The sequence below is a fragment of the Centrocercus urophasianus genome, unplaced genomic scaffold (genome assembly GCF_019232065.1).
Source record: "Centrocercus urophasianus isolate 14NV4802_14NV808 unplaced genomic scaffold, USGS_Curo_1.0 seq_18, whole genome shotgun sequence".
NCBI classification, from domain to species: Eukaryota; Metazoa; Chordata; class Aves; order Galliformes; family Phasianidae; genus Centrocercus; species Centrocercus urophasianus.
In genome coordinates this window covers 24361099-24383856 of record NW_024884733.1, presented here as the reverse complement: position 1 = coordinate 24383856, position 22758 = coordinate 24361099, and the positions used below count along the sequence as shown (strand labels likewise).

The 22758-nt window shown below is 41.0% G+C and overlaps 1 protein-coding gene across 2 annotated transcripts in view; it reads left to right on the top strand.

Moving 5' to 3' along the window:
• The window catches only part of GLIS1 (GLIS family zinc finger 1), a 186398-nt gene that overhangs the window by 79104 nt on the left and 84536 nt on the right, over positions 1–22758 (top strand). For both annotated transcript variants that reach the window (XM_042819432.1, XM_042819431.1), the window contains exons 2-3: positions 10851–11049; positions 17146–18247. In XM_042819432.1, coding sequence (XP_042675366.1) covers positions 10898–11049; positions 17146–18247 — 1254 coding nt within the window. In that variant the 5' untranslated portion in view covers positions 10851–10897. The remainder of the gene's footprint in view (positions 1–10850; positions 11050–17145; positions 18248–22758) is intronic.

Below are 22758 nucleotides of genomic sequence, written 5' to 3'. Positions count from 1 at the left end.
ACTGCTCCAGCGTTGACAATTTAACAAGGTTCTCCAGAAAAACTGGCTGTTGTTAAGAAAAGATTCATACAAATTATTTGTGATCTGGCAAATATGGCTCACTGTGAAAAGATGAAGCTCAGTCACTAAAGAAGGGTAGGAACAAAGTCGAGAGTTATCTGCAGAGGGAGAAAGCTCTGGGTACTTCTTGTGTCTTAATCTTGCACACAGGTGTAATGAGCCAGTGTCTGTAAACTGAAGTTAAACAAGCTCAAGTTATCTAAAATTCATGCTGAGAACTGCGGAACAAACTGCCACTGAATCAGTTCTCCATCATTTAAAGATTCCACTTTGAGATTTGATCTCTCTCTGAAAGATAAACCCTAAATCCATCTGCAGGCAGTTAAACGGGATGCAGATATCCCACAAGAAATACAGTGCACCAAACACACCAACATTCTTTCTGGACTCTGTCTGTGAACTGTGTTCTTTGGAAGTAGCTCTGTATCACATCTGCTACTCACAAACTCTGTCACCTCATCATAGGCAAGACTAGAGAATAGAGCTGGACCCTCTGTGGACAGTGTGATTAATGGATTACTTTCTCACTTTGACTGGATCAGTTAGATCAGCACGTTAGAATGATTTCATGCCCTTCATGGATTTCAGAGGGCTGGGATGGTCAGGGGAAAGAGCACTGTAAATCTGAAGAGTTAGCACAGGAGGCTGGGCAGTTTGCAAGTATGTGCACTTCAATGGAAGTTCTTATTTACTGCTTTGTGCTGTTAAGTGATGAGACTGTGGTGGAGGCAACCTCTGCCTCTGTGTGGATATCCAATAAGTTCTTCCATAGTGGCATTTCTGGGCATTTTCCAGAGGGCAGTTTAAAGCAGCAATAATAATTAAAACCGCTTGCACTTTGTCAGACCGAAGGTTCACCAATGTCAGAATTCTGTGTTTTATCCAAGAATACAGATAAAATAACAGGATAGCTATGAGCAGAGGTGTACATTATGAGAAGAGCTTTATATTTGAGTTGTCAGTTTTGTGCAGAGAAGTACGCCCTGCTGTGGGAGCCTGCAAAAGGTCCATTCGCTGGCAGGGAGCACAGAAGGGTAAATTCTACTGGAATAAATCCTAAGTGTGGTTCTGGTAAAATCGAAAGCAGCATTGCCAATTACTTGATATAAAATATATTGTATTTTTGAAATAATGCCAAAATCCTGGCAGAAAGAAACGTCAAACAATGAAAACAGCAATTGAAAAGAAGAGGGGATAGGCTGTTGCTCTTTTCAGTGTATATTTGGGGGATTGTTTTTATTTGTTTTGAATTCCCTTTCTCTTGGTGTTAATTCTGAGCTGCAAAAAAGCCATTACTGTATTCAGAATCAAGTGTTACGTGATCAAGGAAGCTGTGAAGGTGAAATTGTTGCCTGTTAGTGGCAGCAATTTGAGTTTTCTTTGTAAAAATTAGTTTAGGCAAGAGCACAAAGAGGCTGATTGGGGATACTTGGAAATACTTGGTGAGTGTGAGAGATCTGCAGTGTCTCTAGATGGAGGGTGTGTATGTGAAGATCTCTTCTCAATAAGAGAACGGAGACCAAGTTGTGTTAGGAGAACATGCAGCCTTCAATGATCTTTGACTTTAACTTTTCGTCTATCTATTATATAAACAAAGCAGGAAGAAAAAGGCCTGGAAGAAGCTCCAGGTTAGCTTGGAGTGAAGATGTCAGTGGAGAAGAGTGACTGATGCCTCTCAGGGTAAAGGATGTTAATTCATACAGTTCATTAATGTTCGCCATTCAGGATATAAGCCCATGTGATTCTGCCCTGCAGAAGTTAGCTTCTGTACTGTTTACTGGCTCGGTGACTTTTCTAGGCTTCTAAACCCTTGAGCCTAACATCTTGCTGGAAATAATTTTTGTTCTGTTCAACTGGAAGTGTGGGTGGTGGGTTTTTTCCTTTTTTATATACATAGTGCATGCTGAGCTAGGCAGACATAAAATTCCTTGTTGGGGCATAGAGGCATACATGTTTACACAAGACACATGCAAGGTGCCATATGGCAAAGCCCCAGCTTTCATTCCCAGCACATCCTTGTGTTTCCAGTGTTTGGGAGAGCACATACCCCTGTGGAGCCTTTACATGGTCTGCTGGCTAGAAGTTCCATGGAAAAGAGACTAAATGGACTAAGTAAAATGTAGGGAGTGGAGATCTGGGAGTTTAAAAGTTCAGAGTTTAATAAGTAAATGGGAAAGCAATAACCCACATGCTGTTCATAGGAGACATGCTTTGGCTATTAGTGAATTAGATGAATTGGAAGGAAAAAACAAAAGGAATAGATTTTCTCAAACTGTGCATGTATGGAAAGATCCCTGTCTTCTCAGTGGAGTCATGTAATTGATGATGAAAGCATGTTTACAATAGGAACAATTCAAGTACCCTCATCAGAAAATGTGTGAACTTCTGTCTTAAGAGTCACTCTGGACTTCTTTTAACCTTCAGGCCCCGTCTAACTTATAGGCTGCTGCGAAAACCCTGGTGGTGTCCATTTATGCAACAAAAAAGGCAAAGCACAGGGGACAGGGGCAGGTGATGCAAACAGCATAGAGTTGCATTATGCCTTACACCAGTATGCGTGGTGGCTTTACTGAGTGTGTGGGTTGATCTGTGCTCATTCAGCTGGTCTCTGGGCACACGGGTTGTTGGTCAGTCTGAGATCTGGAGCATAGATCAGGTGGACTGACAGCAGCTGCCATGTGCTGCGTGTCACTGCATTGACAAATACAACTGCCTGCTTTCCAGAAAGGGAGACCAGCTCCAGGTGAGGTTGAAACTTGTGCATCTAGATAGCAAGGTAGATTTGGTAGCACTGACTTTGTACAGCACAGCAGCTGTTTGTTGCACCTGTGGCATTCCAGTATGTGGGGGAAGGTGAGGCACAGGTAGGGAAGGATGGGAGGTGGCAGTGGAAGTGAAGGTTTCAAACCCAGCTTAGAAACAAAAGGGAAATGGGAGTGAGTGGAGAAGTGGGAAAGGAGAATGGGATCAAGGGCTGTATTTGCCTCTCCTTCAAATGTGTTTGTTCATAAGGCAGCAGAAGCACTCTGCTTGGCAGAGCAAGGAAGATCATAATGATTTATCCCTACCGATCAGAAATGCTGCGAATTAAATCTGTTCCATACATAGTCTTCTTATAAAAGGAAAAAAAGGAAAGAAATAAATCAAATTTCATTACATTGAGCTTATATTCTCCACGTGCCCATTAAGAAGGTTTTAGGATTTCCTTTTTAATTAAAGTAATGTTTGTTGAGCTTAGTATTTTCCTAAAGCATTTATTTTAATGTCTTTTCCCCCCCATTCTAAAACCCAAACTGTAAGGAAGGATAACTGACCACAAAAAAGGCCAGACGTACTGAGAACAATATTTTTCAGATTGCCTGGCAACAGGGAAAAGGTGATTCAAAGATGAAGAGACTCCGTAACAATGAATGTAATGATGAGACCTGTGTTTCGTCAGGCTGGGAAGGGCTCTGTTCTGATTGCCACAAAAAGAGCAATGGTCATTTTCAGTCTACTCTCAGCTTTGTCTGGAGCCATAATTTAGAGGCCTGAGATCCGAATAGGAAGCCAAGAACGCTGAATTCCAAACTTGACTGTAGTGGAACGCTCCTTGTGATAGCAGACAGTTTCTACTTCTCTGATGATGGATTCGCTGTTGCCTAAAATGGTTATATTCGTAGGCATCTAGAGCCGAGCTGGGAACATCAGCTAAGGCTGTGAAGTCACTGGGACCAAAAGCACAGGGCGTGCGTTCTCCTGAACCTCAGCCATGCTTGCAAACGTCAGAAAGTGTTGTGAAGGTGTTTGGTGGAAATCTGAACTCCGTGGCATTGCAAACCGTTCTGGCAACAAAAGACATGAAGTGCTGTTAAAGCATTCTTTGCCTGCTTCTGTTGGACTCGGAGGTGATTTTAAAATATCAAGAAAAAGTCTTAATTTGGGAGCCATACCTATCTGTCTGCTCGGAGATGAGAAGATTACAGACCTTCATATATTGTTTTAAGTTGAACTGACAGAAAGTTAACAGTGCTTCTTTATTCTGTAGTGGCAATCCTGCTCATTCACTCCTTTAGATACAGTCTGCAAAAAGAAATTCCACAGAGCAGAAATAAAGTGCAATCCAAATAACTTGTTTTAAAAATAAATTGAACGTGAAATAACAAATATAGATGCAGCCAACACTTAGGGCCCAGATTTTACTGAAAAGACACACATGGGTTACGTTTATCTTTCACAAGTTCTTAAAAATTGATGCTCTGCAATTTATTCCACAAGCTGGTTTGTTTTAGTTTATGGGAGTTCTCTCAGTCCTTCTGTCTTTATCCATACCTCAGTGTGAAGGTAAAAAGTAATATTTCTGTTTTAGGATTTTATAGGAAAATTAAAAAAAAAAAAACCACTTGGAGGAAAGAGTTCCTTCCTTTATACTGTAATCCTTTTGAATGCTGTTGGTTATCCCTGGTCGTGTAGATTCTCATCTTTGTCTATTTTCAAAGGGGAATCTTGTATCTATTTTCAAATAACTATCACCTCTGTTCTGATACACAAATGTGGGACAGTTTGTTTCTTCATCTGACTCTCTCTGTACAGCATGGTGTGCTCTGTAATAAAGAAATCTGTTGGCTCTCATATACTGCATTTTTCTTGACATATTGTACAGGCATTAAAAAAAAAAGCAAAGGCAAGTCTCTACCAGCTGTATGAAATAGGCCTTAAAATGGGAACAGAATGTAACTAATCTGGGGTGACCCTGGAATGTGGTGTGAGCTGCTCCGTTCATCTTTATGAGATATGAACTCTTGTACATGTCAGTGGAAATTCAGTGCTGTTACCATTAACCACTTCAGTCCTCAGGTAAGGACAAACAGCAACCAAAGAGGCTCAGAGATCTCTTGACTTGGTTTTTTGGGGAAGGAGTTATTTTCCTTCCTTTGGCCATATAGAAGAAACAAAGGAGCCGTGTGCGACAGATATTCATATTGAAATCCCGTATCATTGATCCCGTTGGGTGTCCAATGTGCAAAAAGAATGTGCAAAAAGAATGATTACAGTGGAACATTTTTAGTGTTTTTTTCTGTGTAGTGTTGATTTTGCTTGATAGTCACAATTGATGTAATTGCTTCCTCTGCATGATGCTTGGGGCCTGCATTTGCTACCTGCGCATTTCAGGAGGCAAATCATGGAGCACAGAAGGAATTCTGTGCCTTAACACAGTATTTTGAGACAAGTCAGCTCTAATGGTCTTCTAGTCTTCTCCTACCTCTGGAAAGACACCCAGTGGTGCTCAGTATTGACATCACACAGAGATGAAATCTAAACAAGAGAGAACTTGCAAAAATGCACAGCTTTTAAAACTATGGCTGGAAATAGAAAAATAAGTTTCCAAAGCTTTGTAAGAGAGACAGTAGCTGTATACACTTAGAGTCTGGTTGGGCAGTCTGGGATCATGTCACAGTTGTATAACTTAAGCAAGGGAATCTTTCATAGTTACATGTTATTAGAAGTTGCAAAGGTCTCTTAAAGTACAGAACTTTCCTTTTTCAAGTGATAAGAAGCTCAAATGCCTAGAAGTTTGTTGTGTACCAGGCAGTGCAAATGTGAGCACAGAGGTCAGTAAGAGGTACAGACATCCCTGCTTTTGGGTCCAGACCAAATGCAAAGTTCATGTCCAGGATATTTTCTTATGAGCTTGGGGATATAAGTGAAAATAACAATGTTTAATTTAGGTGAGGTCTACTTAAGGCTGTGTTGTCCTGTATAGCTGGTCACACCAACATATTTCTGAAGTGCGTTTCCTTCTCATAAGCTGTGTCAACAGCAGAAAAACTTCGGGAAAAATATATATATATACATATTTTAATCAAAATTGCTGTTTCGTGAGTCATTTTGAAGATTCTGGGTTTTGAAATGTTCCGTTTGTTTGTTAGAGCCTTCAAGCAGGTTGCATGGTGCTGCACATTTTTCTTGCCATTCTTGAATTACTGACTGTAGGAGCTGCAGCAGTCACCCCAGGCATGCAGTAATGAAAGTTGTTCAGTACCAGTCATGCATAATGGGATGCTGAATATCAACTGGACAGCAACTTCTCTACAATAGCTCATTTTTCTGTGTTGGCACCTTTAGGGTTAATAATTTTCCCTTGCAGGGCTTTGATAGCCTCCCTCCAGCACAGATGATTTTCAGTTTGTTTGAGAAAATCTGGACCTCTTTGGTCTTTCACTGGCATCGCGACTCGTCCAGCTGCCAGTAGTGGCGTCCCATTTCTCAGTGCTGTTGTGGTATATTTTGGACATCACATCCAAACAAAACCAAGAATGGGGATTTTTTTTTTTTTTTTTTTTTAAGAAGTAATTGAAGAGAATAAAGCAGTAAGAAAAAAAAAGCAAATGACCTAAGTTTGGTCTTCACCACAAAGCCCACAATGCTCAGGGGACATATAAGTATTTTAGGGAAATATTTCAAATCTATCTCTATTTTGAATGCAAGTTGTTTTAATTATACATCATTTCAGTTATTTGTTCAGTGGCCTTAATTAGGTAAACTCCAAAGCAACACGTGTTCACTGTTGGATAATTACTCTTCTGATAGCTCTTGCTCTTTTCCACCCACAACCTTAGAAGCTGATTTTACCAGTATCAGGGAAAACAAGATGCTCGGGGAGGAGGAGAACTAGTGCCTTCAGGATTGTTTTTAGTGCTGATCTCGTTGCACAGACAGGTTCCCCTCTGTGTGATGTGCTCCTTTTCTCTAGGATGACTGCTGCAAAAGCACACAGAGCTGACTGCACAGTTCTGAGTGGTGCTCCCTGAGGTGTGCAGCCCCATCAAATCAACAGCACCGATTCTCGTATGACATAACCTGGCCTAACTCCAAACTCAGTTACCCCAGAATTTAAGCAGCAAGATAGCCAGAGCTGAACTAACCTGATTACTCATATGGAAGGAATTGCCTGATTGCAGCATTTGCACACTACTGTGTCAACCTCTTCCATTCCCTTCACGAGTGTTTAAGCGCAGAGATATAAATCAAAACTGCAGGACAGAAAAAGACAAAAGTTACCTTGAAGGATTCTGCTTCCATGAGATCCTTCTGGAAACCATTCCACTTTTATTAGATTTACTCTCTGTAAATTAGGATTAGTATTTTATACGGATTTACGAAATAGCTATGGTTCTCCTGAAAGCAGGGTGAACGCTGAGGTGGAAGGCAGGGGTTCTGTGCTCTTTTCATCTGGTACTGGTAAGTTACAGTATGTAGGTTAAAGGCCCCCTGATACCAGTGAAAGAGGAGATGCAGTTCCAGACATGGAAAATGCTTCAATCTCATGTATGCCAGCCAGTGATATTAATATTGCATAAAAAGCCAGTTGTCAGAAGGCCAGATTCCCTTCTCAGTTACGCTGGTGTAAACCAGACATTTTTTCCTTTCTTTCTGGAGACAATGAGTTTGCTTTCACATGTGCTCGAACATTTGAACGTTGACTCCAGTTGTCTGCCTTCGGAGACAATCTCTCAGTCTTTGTTTCAGTTTGCTTTGTGGAAAAAGAGGCAAAGTGAGTCATTGATGTAGTGGGCACGTTTGAGAGTGCTTTGGTGCAGGAATCGCGTCACATGAGGCTCTCATGTGCAAGGAATTTGTAACTCTTGTTAACAAATCCGTGGGCTACTTTGTGAAGGTAGAGGTGGGGTAGGTTGTCTGAAATGTACAATTTCACCCGTTTGGCGTGAGTTTCTGTTCCTTTGCAGGGAGAAAATGTGTTTTCTGGTTTGATAGTTACGAGAGAAGATAATTGTTCTTGATGGCATGGGAATAATGTTCACATTATTCTAGGAAGTCTCCGTCTTCATACACATAGGTATCAGCGTGTGCTACAGTTGATATTGTTGAAAGTTGAGTGGAAAATTCAGGTTTCTGTGTTTTGATAGTATGGTAAGATTGATAAAATGCATTTTTAGAAAGCTTTAGTGAATTTCAGACTTGTGCCATTTAGAGAATGGAAAAAAAGAAAGTGGTTTTATTACAGATCAAGTATAAATCTAGAAGCTTTTGAAAGAACCCCCAGTAGTTTGGAGAGAAGTTAGGTTTTGCAAAATATTGCTGGTTGACAAAGTGAATACCTGTGATGTAGGTATTTAGGTGTAACTGATGCACCAACTTCTCTTGATGATGTGGCCTTCAAAAGTGTGTAGAGCATCTTTCATCAGTGTTCAGCTGTATAGTTTGATACCCCTTCGGTGTGATTCATAAATTCAGATGAACAACCACAAGTCTGACTGTGCAGTCTTACTAGGGAAGAAGATATTACCATTGAAATGAGTCAGTTGTAACGGAAATAAGCCAGGATAGGACAGGAATAAATGTGGAGATGTAGACTCCAGAGGATATAATACTCATTTATGTCCTGATTACAACCAGGACGCAGCTAATTGTCATAAGCACCCACTGTAAGCTGAAAGGCATCCACTGAGATCTTAAACACTTCAGTCCCAAACCACCAAATGCAACTGATTGCCCTGCACGAGTGAAAAGTTGTTGTGTTTCTCTGCATCTTCTTTGCATCTCCAGTCATTTACAGCAGCCACAGACTGTCAGTGAATACAAATATCCCTGAATATCACAGTCTCTGAAAATGAAGCTCAGATAACGAAAACATAGATGTTAGTTACCATGAAGGAGGTTAATGGCCTGTTTTGTGTAATTTAAATGCAGTAAAATCTTATGAATCTTCCTACAATTCTTACGTAGTTTGTTTATTTCTGTCAGATATTGCTGGCCTTCACTTCCTAGCACTATCCACATACCTTAGTGTTGTGATTAGAGCTGGGTAGGAAAAACCCTGCATTGTCTTTCCAATTGTAACGATTCCAGTGTCTTGAAAAAATAAAAATCATACAAATAAGTAATCAAGAAGTGTAATGTACCAGCCAAACACTGAGAACTTTTCACTAGTAACAGGGAATTCTATTCTTGAAATGTCACAGTGATGCCTCGTGAGACTTGTAATTTGGGTGTCACATGTACCCACTCTTTGCTCTGAGTCTGGATGCTTGCCTGGACTGCATCTTCCTCTGCCATGCCTTTCCCTTTACAATGGGGCCGTGGAGCATGATGGGGAAGCTGTGGAGCACGGCCAGTGGAAGAGAATGGACTTTTGTGCTGCGATCCCTTTCACAATTTCTCCAGTTACCAGAGACTTTTAATGCCTCTCCATGTCACCTGTTTCTTCTCATCTGTACTCACCAAAAACTCGAATGTCATTCTCATTGCTTTCAAAGCGTGCCCTGACTGTAATTGTAGAGGACCACAGCAGCAAGCTCTGCCACTGTCTTTCATTAGCCATAGGGGTGGCAGCTATACAGAAGAGAAGATGGGCCTTCATGCACTTTCAGGGTACCTTGGCTCTTGAAGAGCTGTGTCAAAGCAGTCAGCGGCAAAAATCGTGGAGGTGCTTGAGCCCTTCTTAGACACCCATTCTGAGATGGCTGAATGATGTAAAGATAAAGCTGGTAGATGGCAGAGCTGTGGTGAGATTAATCATGCCTTGTAACATCCTAGTAGAGGGCAAACGTCGGTGCTTTTGAGAATGACTAGTTTGTGTGATGTGGAAGTGCAGCCTGTCTTTTCTGTGCAGAATTTGAAATCACTGCAGTGCAGTTTGGCTCTGTTGTACCCTGACCAAGAGTGCTGGGTATGAGGGGGAAGGAGCTGCTTTCTGGGCTGAGTATGTAACTGCAGAAATATGCTTGCAGTTAGTTTCTGACACCATGACAGTTTGTCTCATTGGGAAAAAAAAGCAACAGCAACAACAAAGAAACCCACAAGAGATTAGAGGGAGATCTAATATATTAAAAGCATGATTCATATACAATAATGAAAATGATGGTAAGTGGGTATTGTGTATTTTTTAGCCAGCGTGTAAAGGTTAAATGTCTCATAAATACTTTCATTGTTGCACATGTATGAATATTTGACTAGTTCCCTAGAGTTAAAAAACAAAACAAAACAAAATGCCCAGCCAAAAACAAATAAAAAAACCCACCAAAATGAGCACACTTGAAATGAAATGAAATGAAATGAAATGAAATGAAATGAAATGAATAGCGCTTGACCAGTACCATCTAGGTTCTTAGTTCCCCCTTTGTCCTTTCTTTTCAATGGAATTACTGTTAGTGGGTATATTTATACTTTGAAGAACATTGCTGTAGCTCTAGTCTGTTTTGCCAAGTCAAGTAAAATGCAATATCCACCAAAACAGAGCTGATTTTTGTTAGTTGTAGTATCACTTGTAGTCATGAGTCACATTGATCACACATATACATTGAAGTAAAATTTTATTTGACCTGGCAGTCAAGGAGTAACATGCCCATCTAAGGTCATAATTGCAGAGATAATTGTCTGCAAAGAAAATCTTGACTTACATCACTGAGCTGCTCTCTCTGAAAATAAAGGGACTCTGAAAATAGAGAGAGACTGAAATATTCTTCCACAAAATCTGGCAGAGGCAAGATTGTACCATAAAAATACACAGTCAGAAGTTATCACATGAAGTTGTTTCTTGACTTAAAGTGTAGTGTAAAATAGCTGCAAAAAAAAGAGAAATAAACAATCATAATTCACAGATTCTGATTTCTCTGGAATTAATTTTTGCTTCTTTGGAAAACGTTTAGTTTCCACTGCTAAGCCATTTGCAAGAAGTTTACAAGGAGATCCAAAATGAACATGCCAAGCAATAGGAAGCATAGATAGTTCTCAGTCAAAGGCTTATGATCACTTAATTACTTACTTTTTTTATTATTATTTTTTGACAGTTAATGGTGGCTACAGTCATTGTAACTTGATCTCCGAGAAGAAGAACATGATGGACGTGGAGATGACGAGTAGCTCTGTACCAGTGTGCAGACAAGGGCTCTTCATCCACACAGGAAACCCACTTATGCGGGACCACCCACTGTCCTGTGAGAGATTACTTCACGTCGGTCAGCTGAACCTGACACACTCTGATCTAAGGTATCCCTGCAAGTATTATGGGTCTGTCCACTTAGCTCTTCTGGAATGCTTCCTTGTTGCTTTCTGTTTCCAATAGCATCTCTGGGTATCCAAGCACCATACTGCAGGAAGAGTACTTTTGGCTTTTGCCTCTTTTTGGAAGTTCTTTGGATTCTTGTGTAACCATTCCACTCATCTGCAGGTTTTCACTGCAGGGATATGCTCATGTGCTCAGGCAGCAGTCCAAGGCAGTGCCAGTAGAAGTCTCTGTATATGCAGCTGCAGCCTCTCTGCTTCTCTGTGTGGACTTTACTACCATGCTCAGAAGTCAAGGAGAGTTTTGCCAGGTGTTCAGATAGTGTCACATTTGCCTCCTCTGTACTTCCACTTTCCACGCCAATGCCATGTCCCAAGCCAGTTTCTCCCATATGGCAATTTCCCTTGCCACCATCAAACCTACAGGAAGCCATTTTTATATGTGCAGTATTTCCTTTAATTTTCGGTGTTCCCATACAGCCACATCCTCAGCATTTGTTTTTAAGGCTGTAATGTGAAAATTTGGTCTCTGGTTTTGATATATACAATGTAGTTGGATATGCTACGAACAGAATCTCTATTTAAACATTTGCTATAAATTAATTGTATGAAAACACATTATTTTTTTGTTGTTGTTACAAATTTAACATTACCAGATTTTAAACAAATACCCTAAACAGACATCCATTGTGAATAGAAGCCTGCTATAAATTTAAATCTGTCCATCCATTTTAATTACTTCTTTTTGGCAGCGTGTATAATACAGAATAATCTTGAGCTTTTTGAAGAGCTGTAGAAAAGAGAAACCTCAATAAAGCAGCAGCCTTTATCTTAGACACTTGGAATAATTGGCATGGTGCTCTGCATGGTACTATCAGACCCAAATATCCATAGTCACAGCAAAAGGAAATATGAACTATAGTTTGGTCTTGGAAATCTGGCAGTTTCCGATTTTATTGTACATGGTTATGTCTTATTTCCCCTTTTCCATTTACTTCTGGGTTAAGAACATCTGTGTTTTTAGGAAGAGAACACGCAGCAGTGTGGTAAGGAAGTGGAAAGAGCTGTTTGTTTGTCTCTTTGAAAAGAACAAATAATATCCATGCCACATAACAAAATATTCTGCAATTGCTACAGAGATTTGTAGATGATATTGCAGCTGTATTCAAGTGTACTTCCTCCCAGCTTCTTTGTGATTCAATGTGGGATTGCCACTTACTATGCTTTTTTATCCTGTCAGTGACTACAATTATGAAACAAAGATAATTAGGGCTGTAGCAAACAAAAGGAGGAAGAGAGTAGTACACTGCTTAGATCTTTTTGAACCTTTTTGTAAAACCTATAATGAGGAAATGACAGATACCTGCATACCATGGTCACAGTACCCAACCTTGGAAATATGAACCCCTTCCAGTTCTTGTTTGAGAAGGATTCCCAGAGCAGCATAAAGGGTTGTCTTCTGCATAGCATGAGAAAGTGGCAGGTGACAGGCCAAATCCTATCCCTTTATTTTATAGCATGGTCTAAAACCTGGAGGTTCTGCTGCTTGCTAAGCAACAGTTCGGAATTGCTCAGGGAGTATCTTGAATGTCCTTTCCATTCCTTTATATATTGTCACGCTCTATTTGTGTGTCTACCCAGGCAACATTGCCTTTGTCTGCATAGGATTCACAAGGTAATGCCAATGCCAGCTATGGACCCCTGAGATACCATGTCTAATGTTGTCATCACACACATGGTACAGAGCCAGAACCTTGGCATGTGAGAGAAGGTGGACAGCAGCTGGGATGATTTCTGTTTGCAGTGTTTGTGACAGTAAATATTCTTGATGAACAAGTACCAAAAAACAAGAGATTTCCCTGAAGATCTTGGAACAGGAGAACATAGCTGGAGTGGGGGCAAATGCCCATCATGTTCCAGTGAATTCCAGTGGGAGCTGAGGGTGCCCTGTACCTCCCCAGATTTCAGCCATCCTTTTCTGATACAGGAGAGTTAAGGGCTGGAAGTGACAGATGTCAGTGCATAGAAGGCAGTGCAGATGGTTTGGTTGCTCTGTCCAGCTCTGGTGACCAGCATGGAAACAAGCAGAGATACAAATTCAGACAAGTTTTCTGGACTGATCTCTGAACCACTCTGCTTTTCTTGGATATGCAGTGTCCAAAGAATACCCAAACAAATCAGAGAGCATTTCCCCTGGCAATCCAAAATTTCCCTCAGGATTTGGGGTTATCATTGGCTTTGTCTTTTCTTCCCCTCGGTGCACTGAAACTTGTTATCGCCGTCAGCTTCTCTCTGAATCACTTTATGCTGTAAAGTGCATTCTGGCAATGACTGCTTAACCCAAGAATCACAATCTCTCTTCATCCTGGCCCCTTCTTTTCCCACTCAATTATTATCTTTCAAGTTGTGCAACATAATTGCTGCTGCACGCTGTCTGTGAAGGTGATGTGTGTGGGACTGGAAAAGTCGTAATACCTTCCTTACCACAACTGGAGTCAGCACTCAGCTGGTGTTGGCCTTTTGTCAAATAATCCATTATCAGATGGAGCAAACCCGCCCACACTGTGCATATAAAACCCAGGGAGGACACTGGAGCAGTCAGATAGTGTTGCAGAGGGTCTCTGGATGTGCGGCAGAACAACCCCCTCCAGCTTCTTAAAACTGTCAGTTACCACTGCTTGCACATTTACAGTGGCAAGTGAAGGAGTGTCCGTTTGTTTTGTAAATAATCTGGAGATTTCAGATACTGTGGTCTTTTCCTCTGAGGGCAGTAGGGAATGCAGCACTTCTGGCATGGTGCTGCTGGCCTCGTGCTCTGGCTCCAGTTACCACGTAAGGGAGTCTCTTTGGAAGCACTGTTTTCCTGTCCTCTGAGAGGCTGCTGTTACCCTGTGAAGGCCTTACACTCAGCTTTCATGTGCTGAGCAGCAGTACTGTGGCCTCAGACCTGTACACAGATGCTCCCTGCAAAGGGATGCATGTTCATGGGGTATGTTCCCTTCCAGCCCGCTCCTGTCCATGTTCACTCACCTGGAAGCCCCCAGCGCAGCCCTCTCAGTTCTGTGTGCACACGGTGCTCTTTGTGCTGTCCTGCAATCTGCCGTCCCTCTCGCTCTCTTTTGGCCATTTGTTTCATATGAATTTATATTTATATCCAGGGATTATAAAGTCCTTAAGATGACACTGGCTATGCGTAGCAGCTCTGGAACTGATCTCTGGCTGGAACAGCAAGATGCCATAGCAGGACCAAATAGCATAACAACTTGGTATAAGAGATGCACAGTGTGTTTCAGACACCTTGTCTCTCTCACATCAGCTTTGCTTCCCCATCCCTTCTCCACACTCCCCAAGCTGGAAGAAATCTGCAGCGTTTTCCCTAGAGTTGTGATGGCGAAATTCTGCCAGGAATACAGTTCACTTTCAGGCAATTTTGGCATTCAGTACATCACCACTTGACCATCAGGAAACTGAAACAAAGCCAGATTCTCCCTGCAAAGTTAATGATTGTGGGATATGTAAAGCACTTAGTGCTGAGGAGAAAGCTGTAGCGCCCAGAAAGGCATGGTTTCTGATCTGCATGAGCAGTCTGTCTTACCAACATGTAGGCAAAGCATGGGTAAGAAGGCTCTGCCAATGAGATGCTTGAATTTAGTGCCTTCATCTCTTTTGGTTTTGAAATATTCTTGGAAAAAGGTAGAAAACTCTTCTATGTGTCTCATATTTCGTGCTGTAGCTGTATCACAACAGTACAGTCCTGATTCTAAGTAAGGTCTTGTGCTAGAAATGCAGACTGATGTTGGTAGGAACTTGGGGAATGTAGTATTCAGATGATAAAGACATCTCAATCCATCCTGCAGGTACTCTGCACTGACTCCTGCTGGAATTCCTCACATGGATTTGTGGCAGGCTAGGAGCTTTACATAATGCTTAATAGTATGACACCAATTATCACGGGCTGAAATGTAAGGATTGCGTTAGCTTTATGTGATGTGAGAAATGTGTTGTGTTTGTTTTAGCCCGAGGCTTTGGGACCACTAAGCTGTGGTACAAACTGAATTATTTTGAGGAGTTCTCATACAGAAGAAGCTAAATAGTAGGAAATCTCATGCCTGGCGTGGAACACTGTAAACCTTTCTCAGAAAGCCTTTAAAGCAGCATACTTTCTACAGAGCAGCAGAGCCACAAGCTAGTGAGGCGGAGTTTCCCAAACATGTGCAGTACAAGTTTTTACTAATGCTTATGCCACATATTTTACAGACATATGGTTCTGTAAATGTTAAAAAATAATGTATGAATACTGTGTTTTTTTTAAAAAAAAAACCTCACCATCTGCAAAACCAGGTGCTTTAAGTTTACCCAGAGACCAACTGTGCAAACCTAAAGGGAGAAATTATAACTAATGGATTATGGAAACCTCTAAAATTTTTAAATGTAATCTTTTTAAACTTCTGGTGGCAAAATGCAAGATCTAATTGTTCCGTAGCAATGGATGGTGGGGAATTTCATTTCTCTCATGTCCTTAAAGCTTTTTATATCAAGCCCTACTGGCTGCAGACTGTTGTAGCTTAGAAACCTGTCACCAGTGGATGTATGTTGCCAGCTGTGTGCCTCAGATTGATAGAATTCTTTGACAGCTTTCATTTGATGAGCAGGAAGTCTTTCTGAAGCTTTTTAAAATTTTATTTTTATTTTCTAATTGAGAGCTGTTACGAAGAAGGAGTTAATAGTGGTTCCAGCTCCTTGTGTTTGTGGTGGTCTGATGGAAGCAGTAGAGATAAAATCACCTAAGTCAAAAAATAAATGCTGTTTAGTCAGCAGCTCTGCACTTTAACGTATGAATACGTCCACAATGTCTTAAGCATATATGTTTCTTCTTTTGAAATGTGTCAGATTTGTCAGCTACAGCATCACACAGAGTTGCCTAACGGCCAGGTTTTCTTCAGCTTTCCTGGTGATAGCATCAAAAAGCATAAAATTCATTTATATGGAACATTTCAGCATAAGAGCCCTAGAGGACCTCTCTGGAGGGTTTATTAGTTCAGGTACAGCTTTCCTGCACACAGATGTACTGTTTCCTCTTACAGGCCTGGCACGTCGTTGCATGGTGAAGCCACAGGTTAAACCCAACCACGCTTTAGGGATATGTTAAGGCACTTCCACTGGTCCTAACCAACAACAGGCAGTTGGGTCATGCACAGTAAACGTTTATCACTGAGATTATTATTATTTTTTTTCATTTTAAAGCATAGGCCAATTGCTGACTGCTTGGAGGAAAATGTTAGAAAGAAATATTTCCTGGAAGTTTTACTGAAAAGCCTATGTGGGATTCCTGCTTCCTGAGTGATTGAATTCAGCACGCATCAAAAGATGTTGAAAATCACTTCTGCAGAACCATCCTTTAGCACTTGTAGACCTGGGCAGATAATCATATGAAAAATGGAAATGAAAATATATAGTCTGCCAGTTTAAATCTCCCGGTTGTGGACTTTTTCAGTTCTCTTTTGACTGATGTCTCATCAGCTCTGGACCACGGGCTGAAATGAGCTATTCTTTATTCAGAAGCCATTTTTTTTTTCCTTCACAGATCTCTCTCTTTTTTAATTCAGCGAATTTTTTAATTCTGTCACGTGTAAGCAGAATTCAGCTATAGCCTTTTTGGGTTTGCGTGAACAAGGTTGCCACGGAATTTTCCCAGTACACTGTGAGGAAAATACTGATATTTGAATAATTCAAAAAAGCCCAAAGCTCTCAAACTTCATTCTCAGCTATTGTTTTGCCCAATCTATTATGCATTGAAAACCTAGATTGTGATTGATGAATTGCCCGTAGCAGAGGTGGGGAGACTGGCTGTTCTGTGCATAACTCACTGTGTAAAATTAATCCTGTGTAAAACGATGCTGCCTTTACAGGGGTTGTAGAGGAAGCACTGCAGAATTTTTTGTTGTAATTGCTGCATTAGATGAGCAGCATTCGGCGGAGAGCGAGTGCTTCCATTCTCCAGGGCTGTACAAATGTTGTGTCCTGTACAAAAACGATAAATCCTGTGGTAGTCAGTGATGCTTAATACAAACTATATTACAGGTCACCCAGGTTTCAAGACTCAGTAGATTCTGCTGCTCCATGCCTGAATGGAAGTCACCCGGCTCAGCACATTAAACAAGAATGCCCCGGTGATTATAAGGCTCTGTCTGAGGCTTCCATGCACAGAAGGATTACGGAGGGGATGGAGCTGAGAGCCTCTGGTAGTCTGCATCCCGAAATAGACCTAATGAATAATAGCTTCACAAATTCACTTTCTTCCTACTTGTTTAATAATGAACACAGCTCCTCCCCGAGTCCGTTGTCACTTGGCACCCCTCAGCACTCAGCTAGGCTACAAGCAAGCAACCTGAAGAAGAGATGCATCTCTGTTGTGCCGTCTTCAGCCGAAGGAATTGATATTGCAGCTATCATCCGCACATCACAGACGTCACTGGTCACCTGTGTGAATGGACTGCGAACTAATTCAGCTGGCATTTCCTCTCATCCCGTGGAGATCAGTCATCACAGTGCTCAGAAATCCTCTCGGCCCCAGTCTTGCTCTCAGCCTGGAAACTCTTGCAGTGTTCCCTCCCCTCCAGCATGCCTTGTACCTATTTCTGCTGAGTGTGACAGAGGTGACTGTGAGCAGATACAAATGCAGCAAGTCGAGGAGAATGGAAGTCTCAGCCTTATGATGAATGGTACTAGCATTCCTCATCAAAACACCTCCCACAGCACACAGAAGGTGAGTTTCCTAAAACAAGAACCAGCTGACGATTATTCCTCCACCACTGATCTTTTCCGACATCATCAAGGGCTGCCTCCCCCTTACCATCTACACCAGCAGCTGAGCCAGACCCAAGGGACGCTGCCTCACTTACATGCCTCTATGTCTCCGAAATCCCTTCAGCCCAGTGAGGGGGATGAGCAGGACCTCGGCAATGGCAAACAGGTCTGTCGGTGGATTGACTGCAGTGCCACTTACGACCAACAAGATGAACTGGTCAGACACATAGAAAAGACCCACATTGACCAGCGGAAGGGAGAGGACTTCACTTGCTTTTGGGCAGGCTGCGTCCGCCGCTATAAACCCTTCAATGCTCGTTACAAACTGCTGATTCACATGAGGGTTCATTCTGGAGAAAAACCAAACAAGTGCATGGTAAGTCTGGAATATATTTGTTTGAATAGAAGCATATTACTCTGCTCTCTTTTTTGCTCTCCCTTTAACCTTACTATAATACAGTTGTCGTGCTTTCCTGTAGCCATCTGCAGCAGGCTAAAGGAGAACTGGAGAAAACCTTAATATAGAAGGAAATGTTTGAGTAAGAAGCACCGTGGCTCTTGGAAAAGGGATTCGGTTTCCTTATACGAGAGCTTAGCTTTTAATACAGCGCTTTATTTTTTTAATATTCATTAAAGCATTAATAAAGTGATGATCAAAGCACACAGCAGTCACTTAACGTAAAACAAGTCACTGAGCCTCGGGTGACTTTTTTAATCGAGAAACATAAAACACATCTAATGAAATTCTTTTCATTCCTTCAGCTGAACAGTAACCCACAGATTGGTGAGTGCAAAAGTTTCAGCTGGTAGTTTGGAAAAGAAAAAGAAACTTGTTAAGGATTTTAAATAGTTAAAAGAATAGAAAGAGTATTTTCAATTACATTTTCAAAGGTTCTCAGGGACTTTTTTAATTTGTGAAACAGAGCTTTAAAAATAAGTAAAAACCATTGTTCTCTTCTGATCAAGAAGATGTAAACAACATCAGTGTTCCAAAAAGAAGATCTTGGGAATAGCACCATCTCTGCATCTGCCCACCATGATGACAATATGGCCAAACTAAAATAAAAGTTAATGACTTCCATTAAGCTTTCCACATGTTTGAGACAACAATGATATAAGACCCTGACTGAAACAGATGAAGCAAAACAAGTTTGACATAAGCTTCCAAATTGGGCCATGAAATTTGGAAAGTCTTATTTGTAACACCCACATGCGCACGCGTGTGCGTGCATGCACTTACACACGCACACACACACAGGCAAGTCCAAACAAAGGAAATGTCTCTGAGAGCAGGTTGTTGTTTGTGATAGGCAGAATCTTTGGCTATATGTCTATTTTATTGTTTTGATCAGAGAATGATATAATGGAAAATGTTTGTAAGGAAAATCAAGGCAAACTTTTCCATGGCAAGCTGTAGCTTTGTATGGAGCAACAGGAAAACATGCTTTTATGAAAAGCTTTCTTTTTTTTTTCATTTGTTCAGGGATAAGCTTGCTGGCTTACAATGGGTGTGTCAGGGAAGAAGAAGGAAAAAAAATATTCAGTGTTTTACAAAACGTTTTAAGGCTTTTGTGAGTGATCACGCCATTATCTTCTATCTGCCATCAAATAAATGAAAAATATTATCTTAAGATCTGCACTGCTCAGTGGATATTCCCACAAATAATACTGGAAATAATGCAGATATTTCGAGAGCACCACCACATTGTCCAAGATAAAATGGAAAGTCTCTGAAGACTTACTTATTTATCTCAGCTTTGAGTGAATGAACCAACTCACTCATTTCCAGAAGTAGCTCCATCCGTATTTGAAAGCACAAAGGATTTTGAAATGCCTATAAATATCTTTGTTTTGGTCATAAATCATCTAAGAATAATGAATGTTAGTTGCTTTTTACCAAACAAAAGCAGAAGTAAGCTGTGGAAGCCTGCAGGTTTTATTTTAGCCTTCTTTTTTGTTTGACTGTTTTTAGCCATCTATAATGAAATCGGTCTTCTCCCCACTTTTATCTCACAGTTCTTAAAAGAAATATTTAAACATGAAACCCCAATTAGCTTTACTGTCATGCTGAAAGATTCGCTGGACTCTATGGGTGAGGGAAGTTCTGTCTTTTTCTGCAAAATAGGTACTTGACAGGTATTGTATAGCAGAATTCTAATGTTACATTCCCATTCCTACAGGAAACTGGATAAACCAGAGACATTAAATCATGTAACATCCCAGCAAATGCTAACAACTTCCTCCTTTCAATTCCGTACATCTGCCTCAAAGGGCTGGCTTTTGGTAACATCACAAGGCTCAGCATTATGAATAGGTTGGAAAAAACTTTACATCAGCAATTGCAGATAGCCTTCATGACACAGGTATACAGCCTTGGCATGGAAGGACATAGATGCGTAATTCCAGGAGACAGTGTAGTTGTTCCCCTACATGAGATTGCCTCTGTCATAATTAGGAGTTTTACCTTGCAGAACTTGCACTTAACTCTTCTGTTCCCTGAAGAACCCTCTCCAATATCAGCAGAGTTATCAGTGTATTAAGAGTTACAAGCTGGAATCCTGTGTCGGAGCAAACCTGGATCCAAGCGGGCACATGAAAACTATGTCCTCTTTGCAAGCTTAGTTTTCTACCCTGGAAAGACCTTGATCTAGCAGGGACCAGATCCAAAGCTGCAACACAGCTTCTTAAAGTTATTAATATCAAGACGAGATTATTTGCCCAGTGAATTCCATTCCATTTTAAACAAGGGTTGCTGTGCAGTGTTTCAGTGTGCGGTGATGTCATGTCATTTTAAATGATGGCTTTTCTTTTGATGTGGTAATAATTGTGCCGTTATTCCTGCAAATTAAGAAGGTAGTTCATTCCGTGTCTATACAGCCCTGAGATTTTGTTTCATTTTTGCTGTAGCTCTGTTGAAGTAACTTTACATCTCTTGCTGTTTGTAGTAGAGATTTTCTGTCGCTATTCACAATTACCCATTGTAGTTTTTTTAAGCCCTTGATTTTGTTCCCCTTGGTAAGATTACAGGCTGTGAGGTACCGGGCTGCTCAGGAGAAGCAAACAGCGAGCAGCCCTCCGCCACCATACATAAAAGTATTTTTCCATGTAAAATTATTAATTTCTTATGGCAGGCTTTGCTACTATGTACTGTAATAGACAAAGGAATTTTGGAATTCAAGCTACTTGAGAACAGGAAATACATGAGACATTTTGATTGAAAAGTAAATGGTTCACTAAAACTGCAGTTAATCCTTTTATTATCTTTCCAACAGCAGTTTCCACAATACTTTCATGAGGTAAGCTTCCTTCAGTCCAACTGTAACACTCTCATCGTTACAGCTGGTTTAAATTTAGCCAGTCTGCTTCTTTCTTTACTACAGACGGTTGACAAGCAAAACAGTATCTGGTGCAGAGAAGTACTGATGTTGCAGATCCATATTCTGCTTGCTGTGTTTCGTTGCCAAAACCTGTACTATGAGTGCACTGTTTTCATACTCTGTTAAATATTCTAATTTAGTGGTGCCTTCTCGTCATTGTGTCCCTCAGTTTGGTTTTTCCTTGGGCTCTGCAAGTAGTCTAAAGGAAACTACCTAATCTCTTTGCAATATCCTGTTATGTTTCATACTTAACTCATGTTATTTTAGTTTTATTAAATTTGGGGTTCATCTGCATTATAATCAAAAATATATCCAACAAAAATAATGATGCAATGCCTTTAAGACTTTAACTTCTGAAGATTAATTTCATGCTTTTTTAGATTTGATGTCCCAGACAATTGGAATTTTGATTGTCTGAGACAGCAAAAATTAGCGAGCTTAAATGGTTTTTATTTAAAAAAAAATTCGTTTCTCATAGATGCATCTTTTGCTGTCTTATAGTTCTTCCAGTACTTTGGTGGGTAGAACCCTGCTGATCTCTAAATATTGCATCCTTGGTTTAAGCCCCTGCTTGTAAATGTAAATTTCGTTGTCTGGAATTGTTTGATTTGGAAAACCCCAAACATGGCTTATCAGCTTATCCTCTTGCACTTCTGTGGCTTCATAAAGAGCAGCAGATGAAGTTCTCATCACTGTGAGCTTATGTGTTCAGGGAAACTGTTGCAGGCCTTCACAGACCTGAGAAAAGATACGTGTACCTTGATGGAATCCCCACATATGCCATTTATGTTTATAGAAATTGAGTATGGTCACATTTGTGCCATCCCTGGAGGCAGCTGGACGGTGATAACAGCCATTGTTATTCTTTCCAGTTCATGTGTTTCAAAGAAACAAATGCCTCCCGTGTGCGTTTCAGCCCTGCCTGTGGGCATTGTGTTTCTTAGGTAGATGAGGCTTTGAAGCAAAATCTTTCCTTCTTGCATGTGTGTACTATATTCCGTTTGGGAACAGTCTCGGTGCTGTGATTTGGGTGCTACATCTGTGCACTGTGAAACTCAGCACTTGTGCTTTTTGCAATCAACTCTTGAGTCCCTGAGGGGGAGGCACTGAAGGTACTGCACTGGTGACTCAGATGATAGGTAACTTGCCTACAGGTGTCTTTAGGGCCTTTACCTAAAGGCACCTTTAGGCAATTCCAGCTTACCAGCGCGGCTCCTGCATTCAAATCACTACCTCACACCAACTAACCATTGGCAATTCTACCTATGAAACAGATCCTTGTACAGATTGCAGGAGAGATAGTGGGCATGCTGTGCTCCCTGTTATTTTCACTGTAAGCCTCTGACGCGGCTGGTTTCACGTGGCATAGACCTGTGAAAACTTCCAGCTGAGTATGAGGAGGTGCTGCCTCTGTAACACATCATGGACTGAGACCTGTTAGCACACCTGTGGGCAGAAAGGGCTTTTTGAGCACATTGGTGTTACTGCTGAGGAAACCAGTGGGGAATCT